At 37.0% G+C, this 17383-nt stretch overlaps 1 protein-coding gene across 3 annotated transcripts in view; it reads right to left on the bottom strand.

Moving 5' to 3' along the window:
• MAPK14 (mitogen-activated protein kinase 14) overlaps positions 1 to 17383 on the bottom strand; it is a 74290-nt gene that overhangs the window by 45600 nt on the left and 11307 nt on the right. For all 3 annotated transcript variants that reach the window (XM_061146538.1, XM_061146537.1, XM_061146535.1), the window contains exon 2: positions 3849 to 3978. In XM_061146538.1, coding sequence (XP_061002521.1) covers positions 3849 to 3978 — 130 coding nt within the window. The remainder of the gene's footprint in view (positions 1 to 3848; positions 3979 to 17383) is intronic.

The following is a 17383-nucleotide window of genomic DNA, read 5'->3' as shown; positions in this document are numbered from 1 at the left end:
TTTCATGGCTGCAGTCACCATCTGCAGTGATTTTGGAGCCCAAGAAAATAAACTCTGACATTGCTTCCACTTTTCCACAACTATTTGCCATGAAGTGATGGGACTAGATGCCATGATCTTGGTTTTTTGAAAGCTGAATTTTAAGCCAGGTTTTTCACTCTCCTCCTTCACCCTAATCAAGAGGCTCTTTAGTTCCTCTTCGTTTTGTGTCATTAGAGTGGTGTATCATTTGTACATTTGAGGTTGTTGATATTTCTCCTGGCAATCTTGATTTCAGCTTGTGATTCATCCAGCCTGGCATTTCACATGATGTACTCTGCATATAAGTTAAATAAGCAGGGTGACAATATACAGCCTTGACGGACTCCTTTCCCAATTTTGAACCAGTCCATTGCCCCATGTCCGGTTCTAACTGTTGCTTCTTTACCTGCATACAGATTTCTCAGAAAACAGGTAAGGTGGTTTAGTACTCCCATTTCTTTAAGAATTTTCCAGAGCTTGTTGTGATCCACACCGTCAAAGACTTTAGCATAGTCAATGAAGCAGACGTGTTTCTGGAATTCCCTTGCTTTTTCTATGATCCAGTGGATGTTGGTAACTTGATCTCTGGTTCCTCTGCCTTTTCTAAATCCAGCTTGTACATCTGGAAGTTCTTGATTCATATCCTGCTGAAGCCTACTTGAAGGATTTTGAGCATTACTTTGCCAGCATGTGAAAGGAGCACTACTGTACAGTAGTTTGAACATTCTTTGGCATTGCCCTTCTTTTGGATTGTAATGAAAACTGAACTTTTCCAGTCCTGTGGCCACTGTTGAGTTTTCCAAATTTGCTGGCATACTCAGTGCAGCACTTAAACAGCATCATCTTTCAGGATTTTAAAAAGCTCAGCTGGGATCCCATCACCTCCACTAGTTTTGTTGGTAGTAATGTTTCCTAAGGTCCGCCTGACTTCAAGCCCAGGATGTCTGGGTCTAGGTGAGTGACCACACCATCATGGTTATCTGTCTTTAAGACCTTTTTTTATAGTTCTTCTGTGTATTCTTGCCACCTCTTTTTAATCTCTTCTGCTTCTGGTAGGTCCTTGCCATTTCTTTCACTGTGCCCATCTTTCCGTGAAATGTTCGTCATATTTATGGAGTATTAATCATAAGAAAATACTATGAAACAAAAGTTTCCCAGCATTAAAGTAGATCAGGGGAACATTCCATAATCAATTCATTTCTCATTTTTTAAATGGAAATTTGCTTGTAATTCAAATTATATTTTAGCCTATTTCCCTACTTTTTTTGCCACTATATGCTTTAAGACACTTTAAAAAGTAACTTAGGAATTAAACACTTTAAAAAGACAGTTATAATGCAAATAATCAGCAAATATCTCTGATGACAGAGATATCTGAATCACTGTTCTATAATGATCCAAAAGTTAACAGACAGAAGTTATACATCTTTATTAAACTGACACAACTCAAAAATCACTTTAGCTCAGTGACCAAAGACAATATTTAATGTATTTAACACAAAACACAAAAACCACTTGCTCTATCATAGTAAGATTAAATCTAAGACTCCCAAGTAAAATTTATAAAAGGATTCCCTTAATCATTTTTAAATTTTAAAATGCACAGATCTCCAGGCCCTTAACCAGGCAATAGTAACTTAGCAAAAGGATGCAGCCAGCAGTCTGCTTCCCTTTAATCTGCCTTAGACCAAGTGTTAATGAGATCAAGGTCAAAAGTTCAGTTGTAAGTTTGTTGTGAGTAACTCTTACCACTCATAGAGGACATCCCCTAGCTCTTGTAAATCCATACAAAAATTGTATATGCCATTCATTATCACTAATAATATAAATAACTTAAGATAAACTATGAATTGTAAGTCAGAGGCATTTTTGCGTAAAAGATCATTTGTATACCTGGCACCTAAAAATTCTATTTGGTAGCAATACTTAAATTTTTTAAGAGTTTTAAGTTGCTATTGCTGCTGCTGTCGATGGAGGCCTAACAGTGAGCTAAAGCTTGGGACAGTGGCCCAGAACAGTTATTTTTTAAAAAATGAAAGAAAAAGAAGATAAAGGAATTCCTCTTAAAATCCTCAATTAAACTTGTAATTGCATCCTATCACCGTGGCCTCTTCGTTTCTACAAACACAGAATGGCCCAAATGTAACCAGCCCAATATCATACAAGACACACTTCAAAGGATCTCAGAACAGAAAATTAAAATAGAAAATACTAAATAAGGTTGCTTTAGTGATTAGAAAAGCCAAGGCATGGATTCAGATAACCCAAAATAATTTTTTGCCATAAACACTGGCTTAAAATGACCATGAAATAAAGCAGAACAATAAATTATAGCGCTGGTAATCTTCTAAAACTAGACGGTCTTAAATTAGCATAGGCAACATCAGTGGGATCCTGGGGCCTCTTGGAGGTGCTTTGGGGTTCCATAAATGTTTGGCTTGCATTCCATTTTCAAAGTATTCTTTATATTTAAAAAGCTATGACAGTGTCTCTGTCACATTTATTAACGTGTAATGAAAAACAGCATACATAATCAACTGTGTTAAAAACCATATGTAAACCCATCAGTTAAGCTGCCAGGCCACCTTGATTTTATGCAGACTTCGGAATGAAGCTTCTCCAGCCAGCTCTTTCCACATATTTCAGCTTCTTATAAACATGTCACTGATTAGGAAGGCTGCAGCTCTGCACTGAACTTTTTAAAAATTCAAGTTTGCACATGAAGCTCATATAAAACTACACCTAGGAAAGGAAGCTGTCTGTGGAAAACGGGACTTTCTCACAGTATGCAATTAAAACATGAAAATAAATAAGCAGAATCCATAATCCAACTCCAAATTTAAGTCACCATGCTCTCAATTTAGAAGAAATCTGCATTTTGTGAAACAAATGTATTTTGATACATTTTTCTTACTCTGAAGACAAAAAAATTCAATAAGTGAAACAGAAAAAAGTCTGAATAGCCAGGTAATTTTTAGATTGTGATTTTTTTCCTACACAGTAACCATCAATTGGGTCAAATGATTCTAAAATCTCTATGGCCACTATTTCTAAAATACTACAAATTTTACAATTTCTTTCATACAGCAATCACATAAATCTTTTTTAAACTTGATTTTGAAATGGAAAATAAGTGTCCTCAGTCAATTTTTTTTTCACTTTCCTCTAATAATCCAACTGCATTCATTTATTTACGCTATTAGGATTTACAAGCCCTCCTTTGCAGGATGGCTTTGTTTTCAAATTTCCAAACTGACAGCAAAGAAAACATTATATTTAACTTAAACAATGTCTGTGTCACATTATTAAAATACCTGAATCTGGAAAAGCTGTCTTTTGAAGATTCAGAGGAAAAATTAAAATATTAAATTATCTAGAAAATGATACCCATTCAGTGAACCTAAGGCACTCTTTCTCAAACTTCTCCACTGAAAACACCCATAACACCACAAAATACCATGGATTCCCAAACTCTGATAATATAGTCCTAAGTAAAACAAGAATACAAAACTTCTTTGTAGTACCTTCTCTTAAAAATCCTTGTGAATTTTGCTTTATCTCATAATACTCACTTTTATTTAAAAAAAAATTTATAGGCTTTCCCTGTAAAAATCTTTAAGTAAAACTCCAACTCCAGGAGTATGTACCAATTTCATCCCAAGTCTTTCAGTAGCTACATGACATGCAGTGGCCTCTAACACCCCAGTATAAGAAGGATGGTCCAAAGTTTAATGTACTCTAATGCATTTCCATTTGCAGTAATTAAAACACAATTCTTCTAGTCTATTAAACAGCAGAATTTATTCTGCCTTGAATTAATAACTTACATTTTCATGCTTCATATGTTTAAGTAACCGCAGTTCTCTGTAGGTTCTTTTGGCATGAATAATGGACTGAAACGGTCTCGATAGCTTCTTCACTGCGACACGTAACCCAGTTTTCGTGTCAAAAGCAGCACTAAGGAAAAAAAAAAAAAAGAAAACCATAAAAAATTCATTAAATGTTCTCTAAATATATCAAAATTAGCATTTATAAGGCTATTTGATTTCTAAATTAAATGGGCTTATAATAAAATACAAAATAACTGAACATAAAACTTAAAATGACCTATAAGCCCACTAAGCAAAGTAATCTGTTAATCATTTTTGGTGTTTCCTTCTTATCTTTTTTTTCCTATGCATCTAAATCAAGGATCAGCAGACTTTTTCCGTGAAGGGCTAGAGAGTAAGTATTTTAAACTTTGTGAGGCGTAGGGTCTCTGTCTCAACAACTCAACTCCATGGTTGGAACTGGAAAGCAGCAGATAATAAATTTTTACATGGATGTGGCTGTGTCCCAATAACACAAAAATAGGCAGCCACCTGATCTAGATGAGCCAATAGATTGGGACAAAGAGCTGGATTCCGTCCATCTCCTTGGCCGAGGCCTCACTGTCTCTTTGCCACCAAATGCTGCCTGATCAGAGACCTTGGAAACCACCATGTTTTCAGGACAGTGAGTTGGCATAAAAATTTCTTTATGAAATACAAAGTATTTGTCACTTTCTAGAAGCTCAGGTAACAGTCAGGAATAAATTAACATATCTCTGACCTCAGGGAATAGGGGGAGAGGGGAAGGGCAGAATAATAAAATAAATTTCAAATAGTGATAAATGCTATGACTAAATAAAACAGAATAATGGGATAAAGAGCGACAGAAAGCTGGTGGAGCTAAGCTACATTAGCTATGATGTTGGAGGAAGTACATTTGAGCTGAGGGAAGTGAATGATAAGTAGCAACCATGTAAAGATAAAGGGGAAAAGAGCCTCAAGCAGAAAACTATTATTAATATTAACGTTTACTGAGTCTTTATTATCATTCCCATTTACAAATAAGGAAACTGAAGCACAGGGAGGTTAAATAACTTGTCCACAATCACAAATCTAGAAAGTAACAGTGCAGGAAGGCTGGACCCTGAGCTCCTGCTATCAACCACTTTGCTATGCTGCCTCTCAGAAGAGCAAGGGCATGCTGGAGTGACAGGAGAAACAGCCTGTGTAGACAGAGCATAGGGAATATGGGGAGCTTGGAAAAGAGTAAGATCAGAGATATAGGCAAAGGCTAGACCACGCAGGACAGCTACAGCAAGAAACATGATGTGTATCTTAATTATTTTTAGAGACTGTACAGGCTAATTCCATCATGTCTCACTCCCCTGTTTATCTCAATCTTTAATCTGCACATTCAAGACTTTCTGATTATCTATTCTTACCAAACTCTTTCCCATATGACTATGTAATGGCTCCAGAAGTTCCCCTCCCTTCGCTCCTAAATGCTTATACTCTGTCCCTGCCTTTCAATTCCCAGTGTGTAATAAACTCTGGTAAATCTTCAACTTCTGAACTTTTCCTCCATCTCCTTGCTTTAACAGAACTAGGCTGTCCCTTGAAGACACTCCTCTGACAGCCACGCCTTAGAGTGGACTCTCCCGTATCCCAGGCGCCTTGCGGCTAGCAGGTGGGGGGGTAGGTGTTCTCTTTGCCAACTGTTTCCACTTCCAGACCATGACTTTCCCTTTGATTTACAAAAGCTCCTGCTCACCACCATCTTTCCCTCTCAGTTGCTGTTATCCACTCACTTGGAATTTTCCATCACTCACCAAAAAGTTAGTTCCTATCTCAAAGTCTCTCTTCCCTCCCAACTTCTGTCATCATTCTTGGCAACTTCAGCATCCAGGTGGAGGTTACAGGCAACTTCCTGGCCTCTTGGTTTCCTGGCCTCTTCAGGAAACTCCACCCTGTCCAAGGTCATCCAAACTCCACCTCCAGGGTCACACCCTGGGCCCTCTATCACCACCAAAAGCTGCCTGCCTACAATATGGTGAATGACATCGCAAACTTCCTATGCCTTTTAGTTTGCTCCTATTAGCGTATTTGTATCCTGACTACAACAATTCATTGACTGTTTCTATCCTTCAGCCCTCCAGTCTTCATTTCCCTTCTTGCCTGCCTTAGACTGTATTCTCTTATAAAACTCCCTACCCCCTCTGATATACTCACCCAGATAAACTCTAACTTTAGATGATCTTAACTATTTATTCTCCTTGTTGAGAATCCAAAAACTGTGGTTGAAGAAAAAAGAATGCACAATCATACAGAATGGTTTCATTCTTAATTTCTGATCTTAATCACAAATAAGGCTCCCAATGCTGCCACTTTTTTACTAAGTCCATTTTTCTACTCAAACTGCATCTGACACCATCTCTCTCCTCAAACCTCCACTTACCCTCCTCCCTCAGGAGCTGCTCTTGCCTTCACTGAGAAAATAGAAAACATCAAATGGGAGCTCCATCTGTCTCCCAGTAAACCTACCTACATACCCATCTACACTGGGATCCATCTTCTCTGCTTTTTCTCGTTCTGTGACTAAGGACACACTCCCTTTCTTACAAAAATCCAAGACCTCAATACATGCTTTGGTGCCATCCTCCCTCATATTCTCAAGGAATTAACTCCTTTGTTCCCTTTTTCTCTTTATTCTCTTCTCCTGGATCATTCTCACCAGTGTAAGTATGCGCAGTTATTTTTCATCCTCAACAAACAAAAAATTTCCCTTGAAACCTCCCCATTACAGTTAAAATTCCCTAGCAGTTCTCAAAATGTGATTTCTAGACCAGCAGCATCAATGCCACCCAGGAACTTATGAAAAATGTAAATGCTCAGGTGACATCCCAGAACTACTGAATCAGAAACTCCGAATCCTATTTTTTTTATCAAGCTGACCACATAATTCTAACACACAGTGAACTCTGAGGACCATTAGTCTGTACCTCTGGTACTTCATGAACCAGCAGCACTGTACTATCTGGGGGGTCTTTAGAAATGGAGAGTCTCAGGCCCCAAAGTAGAATCTCATTTTGACAAGATCTCCAAGTAATTCACACACATCTTACGGTTTGCGAAGCACTATTTCCTCTGCTTCCATTCTTTCCTCAATCCACTCCACTGAAACCACTCTTTTCAGGTCGTTAATACCTCTATTACCAAATGGCCACTTTTCTGTATTAGCAACTGATGTGGTTAACACTTTCCCTTCCTCTAAACAACTCTAACCTAGGGTCCCTGTCAGCACATTCTACTGGCTTTTTCTTTGTAGTACTTATTAATTTTTAAATATTTATGTATTGCCTATTTGGCTGCACCAGGTCTTAGCTGGGACACCTTGGATCTTTAGTTGTGGCATAAGAACTCTTAGTTATGGGATGTGGGATCTAGTTCCCTGACCAGGGTTCAAACAGGCCCCCTGCACTGGAAGTGTGAAGCCTTAGCCACTGGCTCCCCCGGGAAGTCGCTCTCCTGGTTTTCTATGACTCCCACAGTAGCTCCTTCTCTATGGTTCCTCTACTCAGACTCTGCATGCTGGAGTTCTTTAGGACACAGTACCAGGCCCTCTTCTCTTCTCTCTTCTATGTTCTCATAGATGTTCTCATCTACACCCATGACTAAATTAAATGCCATCTGCATATTGAAAACTCCCAAATCTATGTTTCCCACTGAAATCTCTTCTCAGAACCTGACTACCTAGCTGGACAACTTAAATTTAGCCAAGTTCAGAACACCCAGAACTGTTCCTCTCCCTGCCTCCTTCATCTCAACAAATAGACTTTCCCATTCAGTTGCTCAAGCTAGACATTTGAAGTGTCATCCTTTATTCCCCGCCCCGCCCCCCCCATCCCCGCCCCGTCTCCTGGCCCCACCCAAATCCATCAGAAAGTCTTGTGGTTTCCGCCTCCAAGATACACCTCAAATTCAACTTCTCTTCATTTTCAGGGCTTCCATCCTAGTCCAAGTCACACTCATCAGCAGAGCATCTTCCAATACTCATCTCCCTGCCTCCTGTTTTATTCCCTTCTAAAGGACTCTCCAGCTTCCCAGGTGGCTCAGTGGTATTAAAAAAAAAAAATTCACCTGCTAATGCAGGAGACACAGGAGGCGTACTTTTGATCAGAAATGGCAACCCACTCCAGTATTCTTGCCTGGGAAGTCCCATGGACAGAGGAGCCTCATGGGCTACGGTCCACGGGGTTGCAGTCAGACAGAACTGAGCACGACACACACAATGTACCCCCCCCCCAACACCTAATACAATCCTTTAAAAATATAAATTAGATGACACCACTCCCCTGCTTCAAATCCTTCAAGGAATGTCCTGAGCATATAAAATAAAAGGCACATTTCCTGTCACAACCTACGAGGCTCAGGTGACCTGACCACCAATAACCACTCCGGCCTGTTTCTATGCAACTCCTTCCTTCCCCTCAACATGTTCTGAACATGCTGACTCCTTTCAGTTCCTTAAACTCCTCACAGAGGCTGTCCCTGGTCCCTGAGATGCCTTTCTCCCCACTTTCAACTCTACTACGCCCGCCCTCCGCCACAGCCGAATCCTTATCCTTCAAGCCCTGCCTTAAATGTATCTAAGAGATGTTTCTAAGAGTTAGTATAACTCCTCAAGCAGCTATGCTCTGTCACAACACCCTCCTTGTTTCCTTACTTATTCTACATGAAGGGACAGGGGTCCTTTTATCTTCTGCTCCCCTTGTTCCTACAAACCCAGGAAATAGGACCTTCTTCCTTCTTGGAAGTACCAAGGAAGTTATACTCCTCCCAGAACCCCTCTCAGATTCTCCTGAGATTGGGAAAATGGCCATTGCTCCTGTGTGACCCTACCTCCTCAGCTCTCCACCTCAAAGTCTTGCCAGCCTACCTGTAGGCTGAGCGCTTCCTCCCTCTCCTCTGCTGGGGAGCCTGTTGGTGCCTCCAGGAGCAAGGAATGCCACAGGTTTCTAGCTGACCTGCCTGTGCCTGAGTGTGCAAATTCAATTCACTGGGGAAGAAAGAAGAGGCCCTGTTGGAGCTGCCTGTCCAGATCATTCCACGTATCAGCTGTTCAATTAAAAAGTACATATTTTTATCTCTATTTGACTTCTGTATCTATTCAGCAAAAGGAAGGCTAGGGTTAATCAGTACCCTGCAAACTTCAATAATCACAATTTATTACTGTATGTTTATCTACCATCCAGCAGAGTGGTTAAATAAGGACTGGGGCTTTGGCATTAAGAATACCTGAATTTAATTCCAGTTCTGCCAGTCAGAAGCTATATAACTTTGAGGAAGTTAATTAAATTCTCTCAGCCTCATATATAAAATGAGGATAATGTTTACATGTCATCTGTGGGATGTTTGTTAGGATTAAATGTGATAACTTTTGTAATAGGTTTAGAAAAGGGCCTGGTCCATGGTAAAGTTCAGATATGAGACATGATGATGTTTGTCTTTTCCACTCATAAGCACCTTGCAGGCAGAAAGGGTCTTCTGTTTTAGTCAGTACTATATTACACAGGACTTACAGTAACGCCTGGCTTATGGTCCAGTCTGAATAAATGCTTAACAAAAATATAAAAATGAAATAGAAAAGAAAAAACTTCAACTTTATCATTTGGCCCTCAATTCTTCTAAGTTCAACAGCATCCAATAAGAAATTGATATTAATGTTAAAAGCTTACATTTGTATTGAGTGTTTATTACTGTTAAGCACTGGCTTTAATTTTTACATGAATGAACACCTGCATCACAACTTTATAAGAAGACATTATTATTATTTCCACTTTACAGATGAGAGGTTGACTAAAGTACCTACACAGACAGAAAATGGCAGAGCTGGGATTCTCCATGTGTGTGTTTCAAGCATGAACTCTTTAGCCACTATACCATAACAGAAAAGCAAGTTCAACTTAACAGTTCAGTCCATTTAAAATATATTCTAGTTGTATGGACTCTGTTTCTTTTCTAAAATGTGTCCTACTATTATTAATTGCATCTCATATGGAAAAAGTTTTCCTGGTGATCTTACATTGAACTTAGAATAATATTAATGAAAAGTATTTCAAAAGAAGTAACTTTCACTCAATATACATTACTTTAAAAAAATATATATATACATTACTTTATCAAGGGGAGATTTTTACTATACTACTTCCTGTGACACTAAAACACTAAAGTAGTCAATGATGTGGTACCTCATAATTACCAAAATATCACTTCCTAGGTATTTACTGAAATTTCTCCTTCATGAGATTTTTTGTGGATACAAAAGAAACATTAAACATAGTACCTGATATCACAGAACTTAACCATCTAACTACTGGGATGATGAAACATACACGAAAGCAAAGAATGCCCAATAACACAGTATAACTATTATACTTTTTAAAAAATGGGGTTTAAAAATATATAAAATATATTTATATATTTAAATTTATATATTTAAAATATAAATATGCAACAGAAATAAAAACAAACAAAAAATATAAACATGTAAGTTGGATTCAAAATACACAAATGTTCACTGCAGCTTGTTCACAAGAACAAAACTACAAACTACTGTAATATCCAATACAGGAGAGTTTACAAACTATGGTATATATTACATGTACCATACACTGCAACCATTAAACAGACTCTTGTTATACTGCTAATGGGAAAGAGAACAGGTTTTAGAAGTGAAGGATTAGCCCATCTATGGGGAAAAAATGTAAACTCATTCAGGTATATACACATAAGCAGAGAAGCAGTGTCTAATATACTCAAGATTTTAACACCTTTGCTTTTTAATATATATTTTTCTATCCTCTTTTTTTAAAAATGAACTTATATCTTTTAATAAGGTTGTCACTAAAGTTAGAAGCATAAGTCATCTGTGCTTTTTTTGTTACCCTAAAACAAACAAAAAGAGGCATATTTTCTAACTTTCATAAAACCACTACTAACAACTATATTTCCATCAAATATACCTATATGGCTATCCTCAAAGTATATAAATAAATTTTACCCTCATTATCTAACTCATAAGCATTTTCCATTTTACCAAACATTCATTTACCGTAATTTCAAAAATATGTGAACCACAAGCTACTCACTGTCTTATTGATGGGCATTATAGCTATTTCATTCATTCATACACACTAATAATATAAACACTACTAAAATAGACATCTTTGCTCACATTGCTTCTTCCATAATTGCATGATTTCCTTAGAACAGACTAATTATATTTACTTCAAAGGACATACACTCCCACCTTTTAAAACATATTTTACCTACAAAAGGGAACAAACAGGAATTCTTCAGAGAAACTGCTCTCAGATTATTAGTAATCCCATGGCCAAAGCTGCTAAAGCAAATACATGTTCCATCCCTTCCTTCATCTTTTTAAGCATTTAACTTGCTTCAACCTAACCTGTTCTATCACTAATCAAGGCAATATTCAAAGAAAGAGGAAACCACATTTTTCATCCTAAACTGTAATTACCCAAAGAAGAAATTCCTAATAATTTTTAAAAAATCACCTGATAAAATCAATTGAATACTCAGAGAAGAAGAAATTCAAACTACTGAATAGCTGATCATGCCCCATATTATTTGGGAAATATTTCATTTAATCCTTATGATAACTTTGTGAGATCATTTACTTCCAAAATAAGAAACTAATGGTCATAAATATTAACAACTCACCGAAGGGTATATAACTCATTTGCAGTGGGATTCAAATTCAGATCTAATTTCAATGCTCACTATTTTTTCCAGGTGCCAAGCTTTCTGAGATAAGGACAACCCCAGCTACTGGCTTTGCCTTTATTATTTATACTTACTTGTATTATAGTTGGGAAGGTTCTTCTTTAATCACATTTTAAAAACTGTAACTACAAATAAAACCATGTTTTCATGAACAACATCATAAAATGGAATTATCTTTATGAAGATCAGGTTCTCCAAACTAAAATCCAGGACACATTGCTCAGTAAGTTTTTCCCCCAATTGTAAAGTCATAAAGTCCTAAAATTAATTCACACCTTATAAAAAACAATTGCTACAGTAAAAAAAAAAAAAAGGGAGAAATATAAAATTCATTAAAAACCGTTATTATAATGTGAGAATGCCATTGTCACTTATCTACTGTTGACTATGAATCTACTGCCTAGGACACAATAATATTCATTAAATAAAATTAAATGTTTTGTTATCCGTTCATATTTGCCTCCCCTCCCTGAAAAAAAAAATTGGCTTACTAGATTCTTAATATCCTAATTTTAATTTCTAAATTTACTTACATATATCCAGCTTTATTTTATAAGGGATTTAAAGTAGCCTAGAATGATATATATACAATTTGACAGAAGAGTACATGATTAGGGGAAAATAAAGAAGATAAATAAGAAATTATGTACGGGCGAGGTCAGTGCAAATGCTTATCATGAGGTCCTTCCTAAATACCCGTTAGAGGTGGGCCCCAAATTTGGCTCTGAGCCGAATAAAGCCATTGCAACTAGACTACAACCAGTTAAAACATGAATCATAGGAAACATATAATAAAAACAATCCAGGTACTTGGAGAACTGAGGAGAGGCATAATTATTCCTGTAGTAAAACCAGAGAAGAGTTCCTCCTGTGTATGTTTATGAAGGAGACACTATATAATGTGGTAACAATGTCCTAATCAACATCCTTACACAATTCTAATAGTGGGTTTCAGATGGTTCTTCACTTAAGAGTATCCATCAGCAGAGACTGTCTCATAAGGTCAAAACACAGTTCATGAGCAAAAGCAGGAAGCAGAGGACAAAACAGCATGGCATACTGCTCTCTGACAGACTCAATCCAAGAAGAAATCTTAGAAAAATAGATCATAAGCTCCATATTCCTCAGACAGTCTTCCAAAGATGACGTCCATCAACTGAGCTCTTGACAGGTAAACAGACATAGGAACTTTGTGTTTATGCTCTATGACTGGAACCTGGCTTTAAGAGTGACTGCATTACAAGGTAAAGGCAGATCAATATGCTGAGTCAACCGGTACTTAAAGAAAGAGAGACAACCTCTTTGAAGGTGAGATGCTGTCTAAGCAGGACAACTGCCCACATCCACAGAGCATGAGAGCACAAACAACTGTACAAAGATTTTCTCAAAAAACAATTTGGTTTTTCCCCAAAAGAATGAAGAATGAGCAATACCTGCCAAGTATCTGAGTAATTTGTGGGAACCATAAGTGATTTAACAATTTCTCTTAATGGTCACAGACAACTTCTCTAATCCCTGAATGATGTTAAGGAAAAAGGAACTTTCAACAATGGTTAAGAAGACAACACAATTCTACTCATTTTTGGAAGTAAATATTTAAATATATTAAAATCTGTTGTTGTTTAGTCACTAAGTCGTGTCCAACTCTTTTTGTGACCCCGTGGACTGTAGGCCACCAGGCTCCTCCTCCCTCCATGGGATTTCCCAGGCAAGAATACTGGCGTGGGTTGCCATTTCCTTCTCCGATTAAAATCTGTAGTTACACTGAATTAACAAATTCTCATTAATACACTAAATTAGCTAAAATATCTACTTGGGGAGAAATAATTTGCAAAGAGATAACATCTCCATACAATTTGAGGCTCTTTTCCAACTGAATCCAGGTTAACTAATGAGTTTTCAAAATGTGCCTTCTAAATAACTAAGTAATTCAGATGACTAAGTGAACTTTCTCTTTACCTGTTATACTTGACACAAATTTCAACAAACACCATACTGGAAATATTTCTTTTTGACACATCTCTCTCTACTAGAGAAATCTACTTGTTCTTTCTTCTAAATTTAGACAAGTGTGCAAGTATCACTGTACTTTTGATGCTTACGCTCTGACCCTCCATTTTGGAAATAATGTCATGAAACTAAGGGCTACTTTGTGCAAAAACTGAAGTTTATTATTTAAGAACTTTAAAAAATATTCTTCAGAATAGCAAGGGATTTAAAACTGACTTTAAATCACAAAATGATCTACTTGCACTGTATAAAGTATTTTTAAATGGACTTCAGCTTCTTACAATTACACTTTCAGATTGATTAGGAGAAAACCAGATGTTATTAATACAGCTGTTACAAGTTCGTGCAATATGACCAATCCCCAGCTTTTTGGTTTCTAAAAAATACCTCTCAGAGACTTAAAACACAAATGACATATGAAAAATCTTATCGATAGATATATAGCCCACAATGGGAAAGTTACATAAATGATCACGTACCTTGCCTTCCAGACTTTACAGTTCAAAAACTTTTAGGCAAATTCAGTATTTTCATGAAAATCTCACTCAGATAGGAAAATATATTTGTGATAGGATTTACTAGAGACATTAGCCATGTGGCTGGCAGTCAGGGAATGGCAACATATATGCTAATACTTGCCATTTCTAATCTGGTCCAATTCCTCCTGCAAAAGCTTCTAAAGTATTGAAACAAAATTTTATTCACAACTGCTTCAATTTCTACTAGGCTGATGAAAAGTGAAGTGAAGTGAAAGTCGCTCAGTTGTGTCTGACTCTTTGCGACCCCATGGACTATACAGTCCGTGGAATTCTCCAGGCCAGAATACTGGAATGGGTAGCCTTTCCCTTCTGTAGGGGATCTTTCCAACCCAGGGATCAAACCCAGGTCTCCTGCATTGCAGGTGGATTCTTTACCAAGCTGATGAAAACTAACATTCAAATAATATAGAAATTCACTTAGGCATGCAATCTAAAAATCCCAAATCATTTGCAATTAAAATGTACTTACTCTTCATTTGCTGAAAGCTCCGTTTGAAAAACAGTAATTCTGTAAGATATTTCTTCACTGAAGCTTTAAAAGCTCTGTGGTGTCAATTAACATAAATCTCTGACTGCCAATGTGAAGTATATATCTGCAATAGTTATCCCAGGTTGAACGCAAAAATATTATACATGGATTATTTTACTTCTTTTATTGGGGATTATTTTCCAAAGTCTTGTTAGAATGTTGCCACCATGGATACGTATCTTCTCTACTTTTATGTGTTTGAAAATTTCAATAATACATGTTTTATAAGTTGTCATTTAGTTTTTAATTCCTTTCAAGAAAATCTGAAATATTAAATAGACATCATATATTACATTGTAACTATCAGGTATTGCCATCAATGAACTTTGCCTTGCTGCTACAATTAAGCCTTTTGCAATAATAGTGATCATAGGTTTCACATCCAGAAAAACACCCTACAAACATATGCTATGAACACGACTAGAGATGCACGTAACAGGCATTAACGTGACTTCACGACTTTCAGATTTTGCTATTTCTGTGACTCTCATATTAAATATATATTTTTACAGTAACACTTAAGAGTATTAATTATCTATCACTATATAATAAATTATCCCAAATTTTGCTGCCTTAAACAAGATTAGTATTTCAGTTTCTGTGAGTCAGGAATTCAGGAGCAGCTTAGCAAGGTAGTTCTGGCTCATGATCCCTCCTGAAGCTGCTGTCAAGATGCTGGCCACTGCAAGAATCATCTGACGGCCTGACTGAGGCTGGAGTATCCACTCCCAAGATGGTTCACTCAGTACTAGCAGGCCTTAGTTCTTTGCACTATGGACCTCTCCATAGGGCTGCTCCACAGAGCTTCTCTAAAGCAGTGGTTCTCAACAGAGGTCCCTCAGGAGACATCTCACCCGGGGGGTGTCTGGTGGGGATGAGAGGGCGATGCTATTAGAATCTAGAGGGTAGAAGCCAGGGATACTGTTACATATCCTTCACAACAAAGAATTATCTGACCCCAAACACCAATAGTACTGAGGCTGAGAAACTGCCCCAGAGCAGATGATCTCAAAGAAAGACAAAGGCAGGAGTCACAATGTCTTTTATGACCTACCCTCAGAAGTCACACTCCATCATTTCTGCCACATTCTATACTTTAGAAATGTGAGTCACTAAATAACCGCCTTCACACAAGGGGAGGAGAATTAAATACTACTCCTTTGAAGCAGGAGTATCAAATATTTTTATATCATTACACTTAGCAATTTGATTTTTTAAATCAAAATACTGGAAAATATCTTGCTTACTTTTGCTAATCCCGTGTAAGTACTTTTCATTGTTCCAGGAAAAAAAAAAGTCACCAAAATTCCATTTAACAAAGCTATGTTTGCACCTCAGTGAATGGTCTTTCAATGATTTGATCTCAAAAAATTCTGCTAAGCATAAACATAGGCAGTCTCACATAGAGAAAAGTAAACTAGTAGTAAAAAGATTTCAGTTCTAGTTTTGGTTCAAAGCGTCTATGAGTCTGCATCCAAATCAATAAATGGGGGTGTCACTAGCCCTGCTTATCTTACAATGATGTTTTGAGGCTCACATAAGATAATTATGTATGAAATATAACTTTATGAACAATAAAAGACAGGTAGTAAATGTTCCAAATGGATATGAATGTGTTACTATATAAGAGTTTCATGATCAGCTTCCAGCATGGGGTTTATCACATAGCAAATTCTCAATATGTATTTTTAGATCTCTTACTCTAAAATTTGAAGTTGAGTGTATTTCTGAAGTAACAGTAAGATAGAGCAGTTATTAAAACATGAACAAGGGTTCAAATCCTCGATCATTTGTTATTATGCTATGGAAAACTAAAATATCATTTCTACAAGTTAAAATGCACATCTACTCAGCAGTTAATAGATAGAATCTAAGAATTACTACAATCAGCAATATAATGCAGCCAATTCTTTAGAGACTGAACTGAAAAAAGATCAAGGTATTACTTTATATATTTGTTTCCCAATTTAGACTTTAAACGAGAGCAGAAGCTATAATGTATTTATCTATTTATCCTTAAGAACATAATGCAAGATTAGTAAATAAACACCAAAGATCCTGACCTCAAGGAATTAAGAAGTCCAACTGGGGAGTCAGGTTGAACAGAAACGCACATAAATTACTAAAGACTTTTACAAAGCAACATATTTGCTTCCTGCAATCCATTCTGTAATACTCTAATCAGATCAATTTTAAAATACTTCCTCTCCTACTTTACAACTCAAGAAACTATAGCTAGCTCTCCACTGCCTAGAAAAATGCAATTGCTTCAATCCTACTCCAGACCTAATTATTTCTGGAGGTAGGACCCAAGCACCTGTACGTTTAAAGGCTCCACAAGTGATTTTGAAGCACACATTGAATGAAAACCAGAAGTGGGTTCACCCTATCTGAGATATTCCTCCTGTCAGGCTAGTCCATCTCATATCCAATTTTCTTAGTTACATTTTCTCCTGTTACCTAAAAATGTTCCCTTTCTAGAAATGTTCCAAACACTACCCATCCTTCAAAATAATCCTGAAATCCTTCTTCCTCCATGAAACATTCTAGCTACTATAGCCCACTGGACCTCCAAATTTCTGTATACATCAATACTTTTTAAAAAATCTTATTCATTTATGTATCTGTCTGTGCCAGACCTTTGTTGCTGCTCGGGCTGTTTCTCTAGT

This window comes from Dama dama, chromosome 7 (assembly GCF_033118175.1).
Source record: "Dama dama isolate Ldn47 chromosome 7, ASM3311817v1, whole genome shotgun sequence".
Taxonomy (NCBI): domain Eukaryota; kingdom Metazoa; phylum Chordata; class Mammalia; order Artiodactyla; family Cervidae; genus Dama; species Dama dama.
Note: the sequence above shows the minus strand (reverse complement) of the source record. Positions and strands in the feature narration are given on the sequence as shown.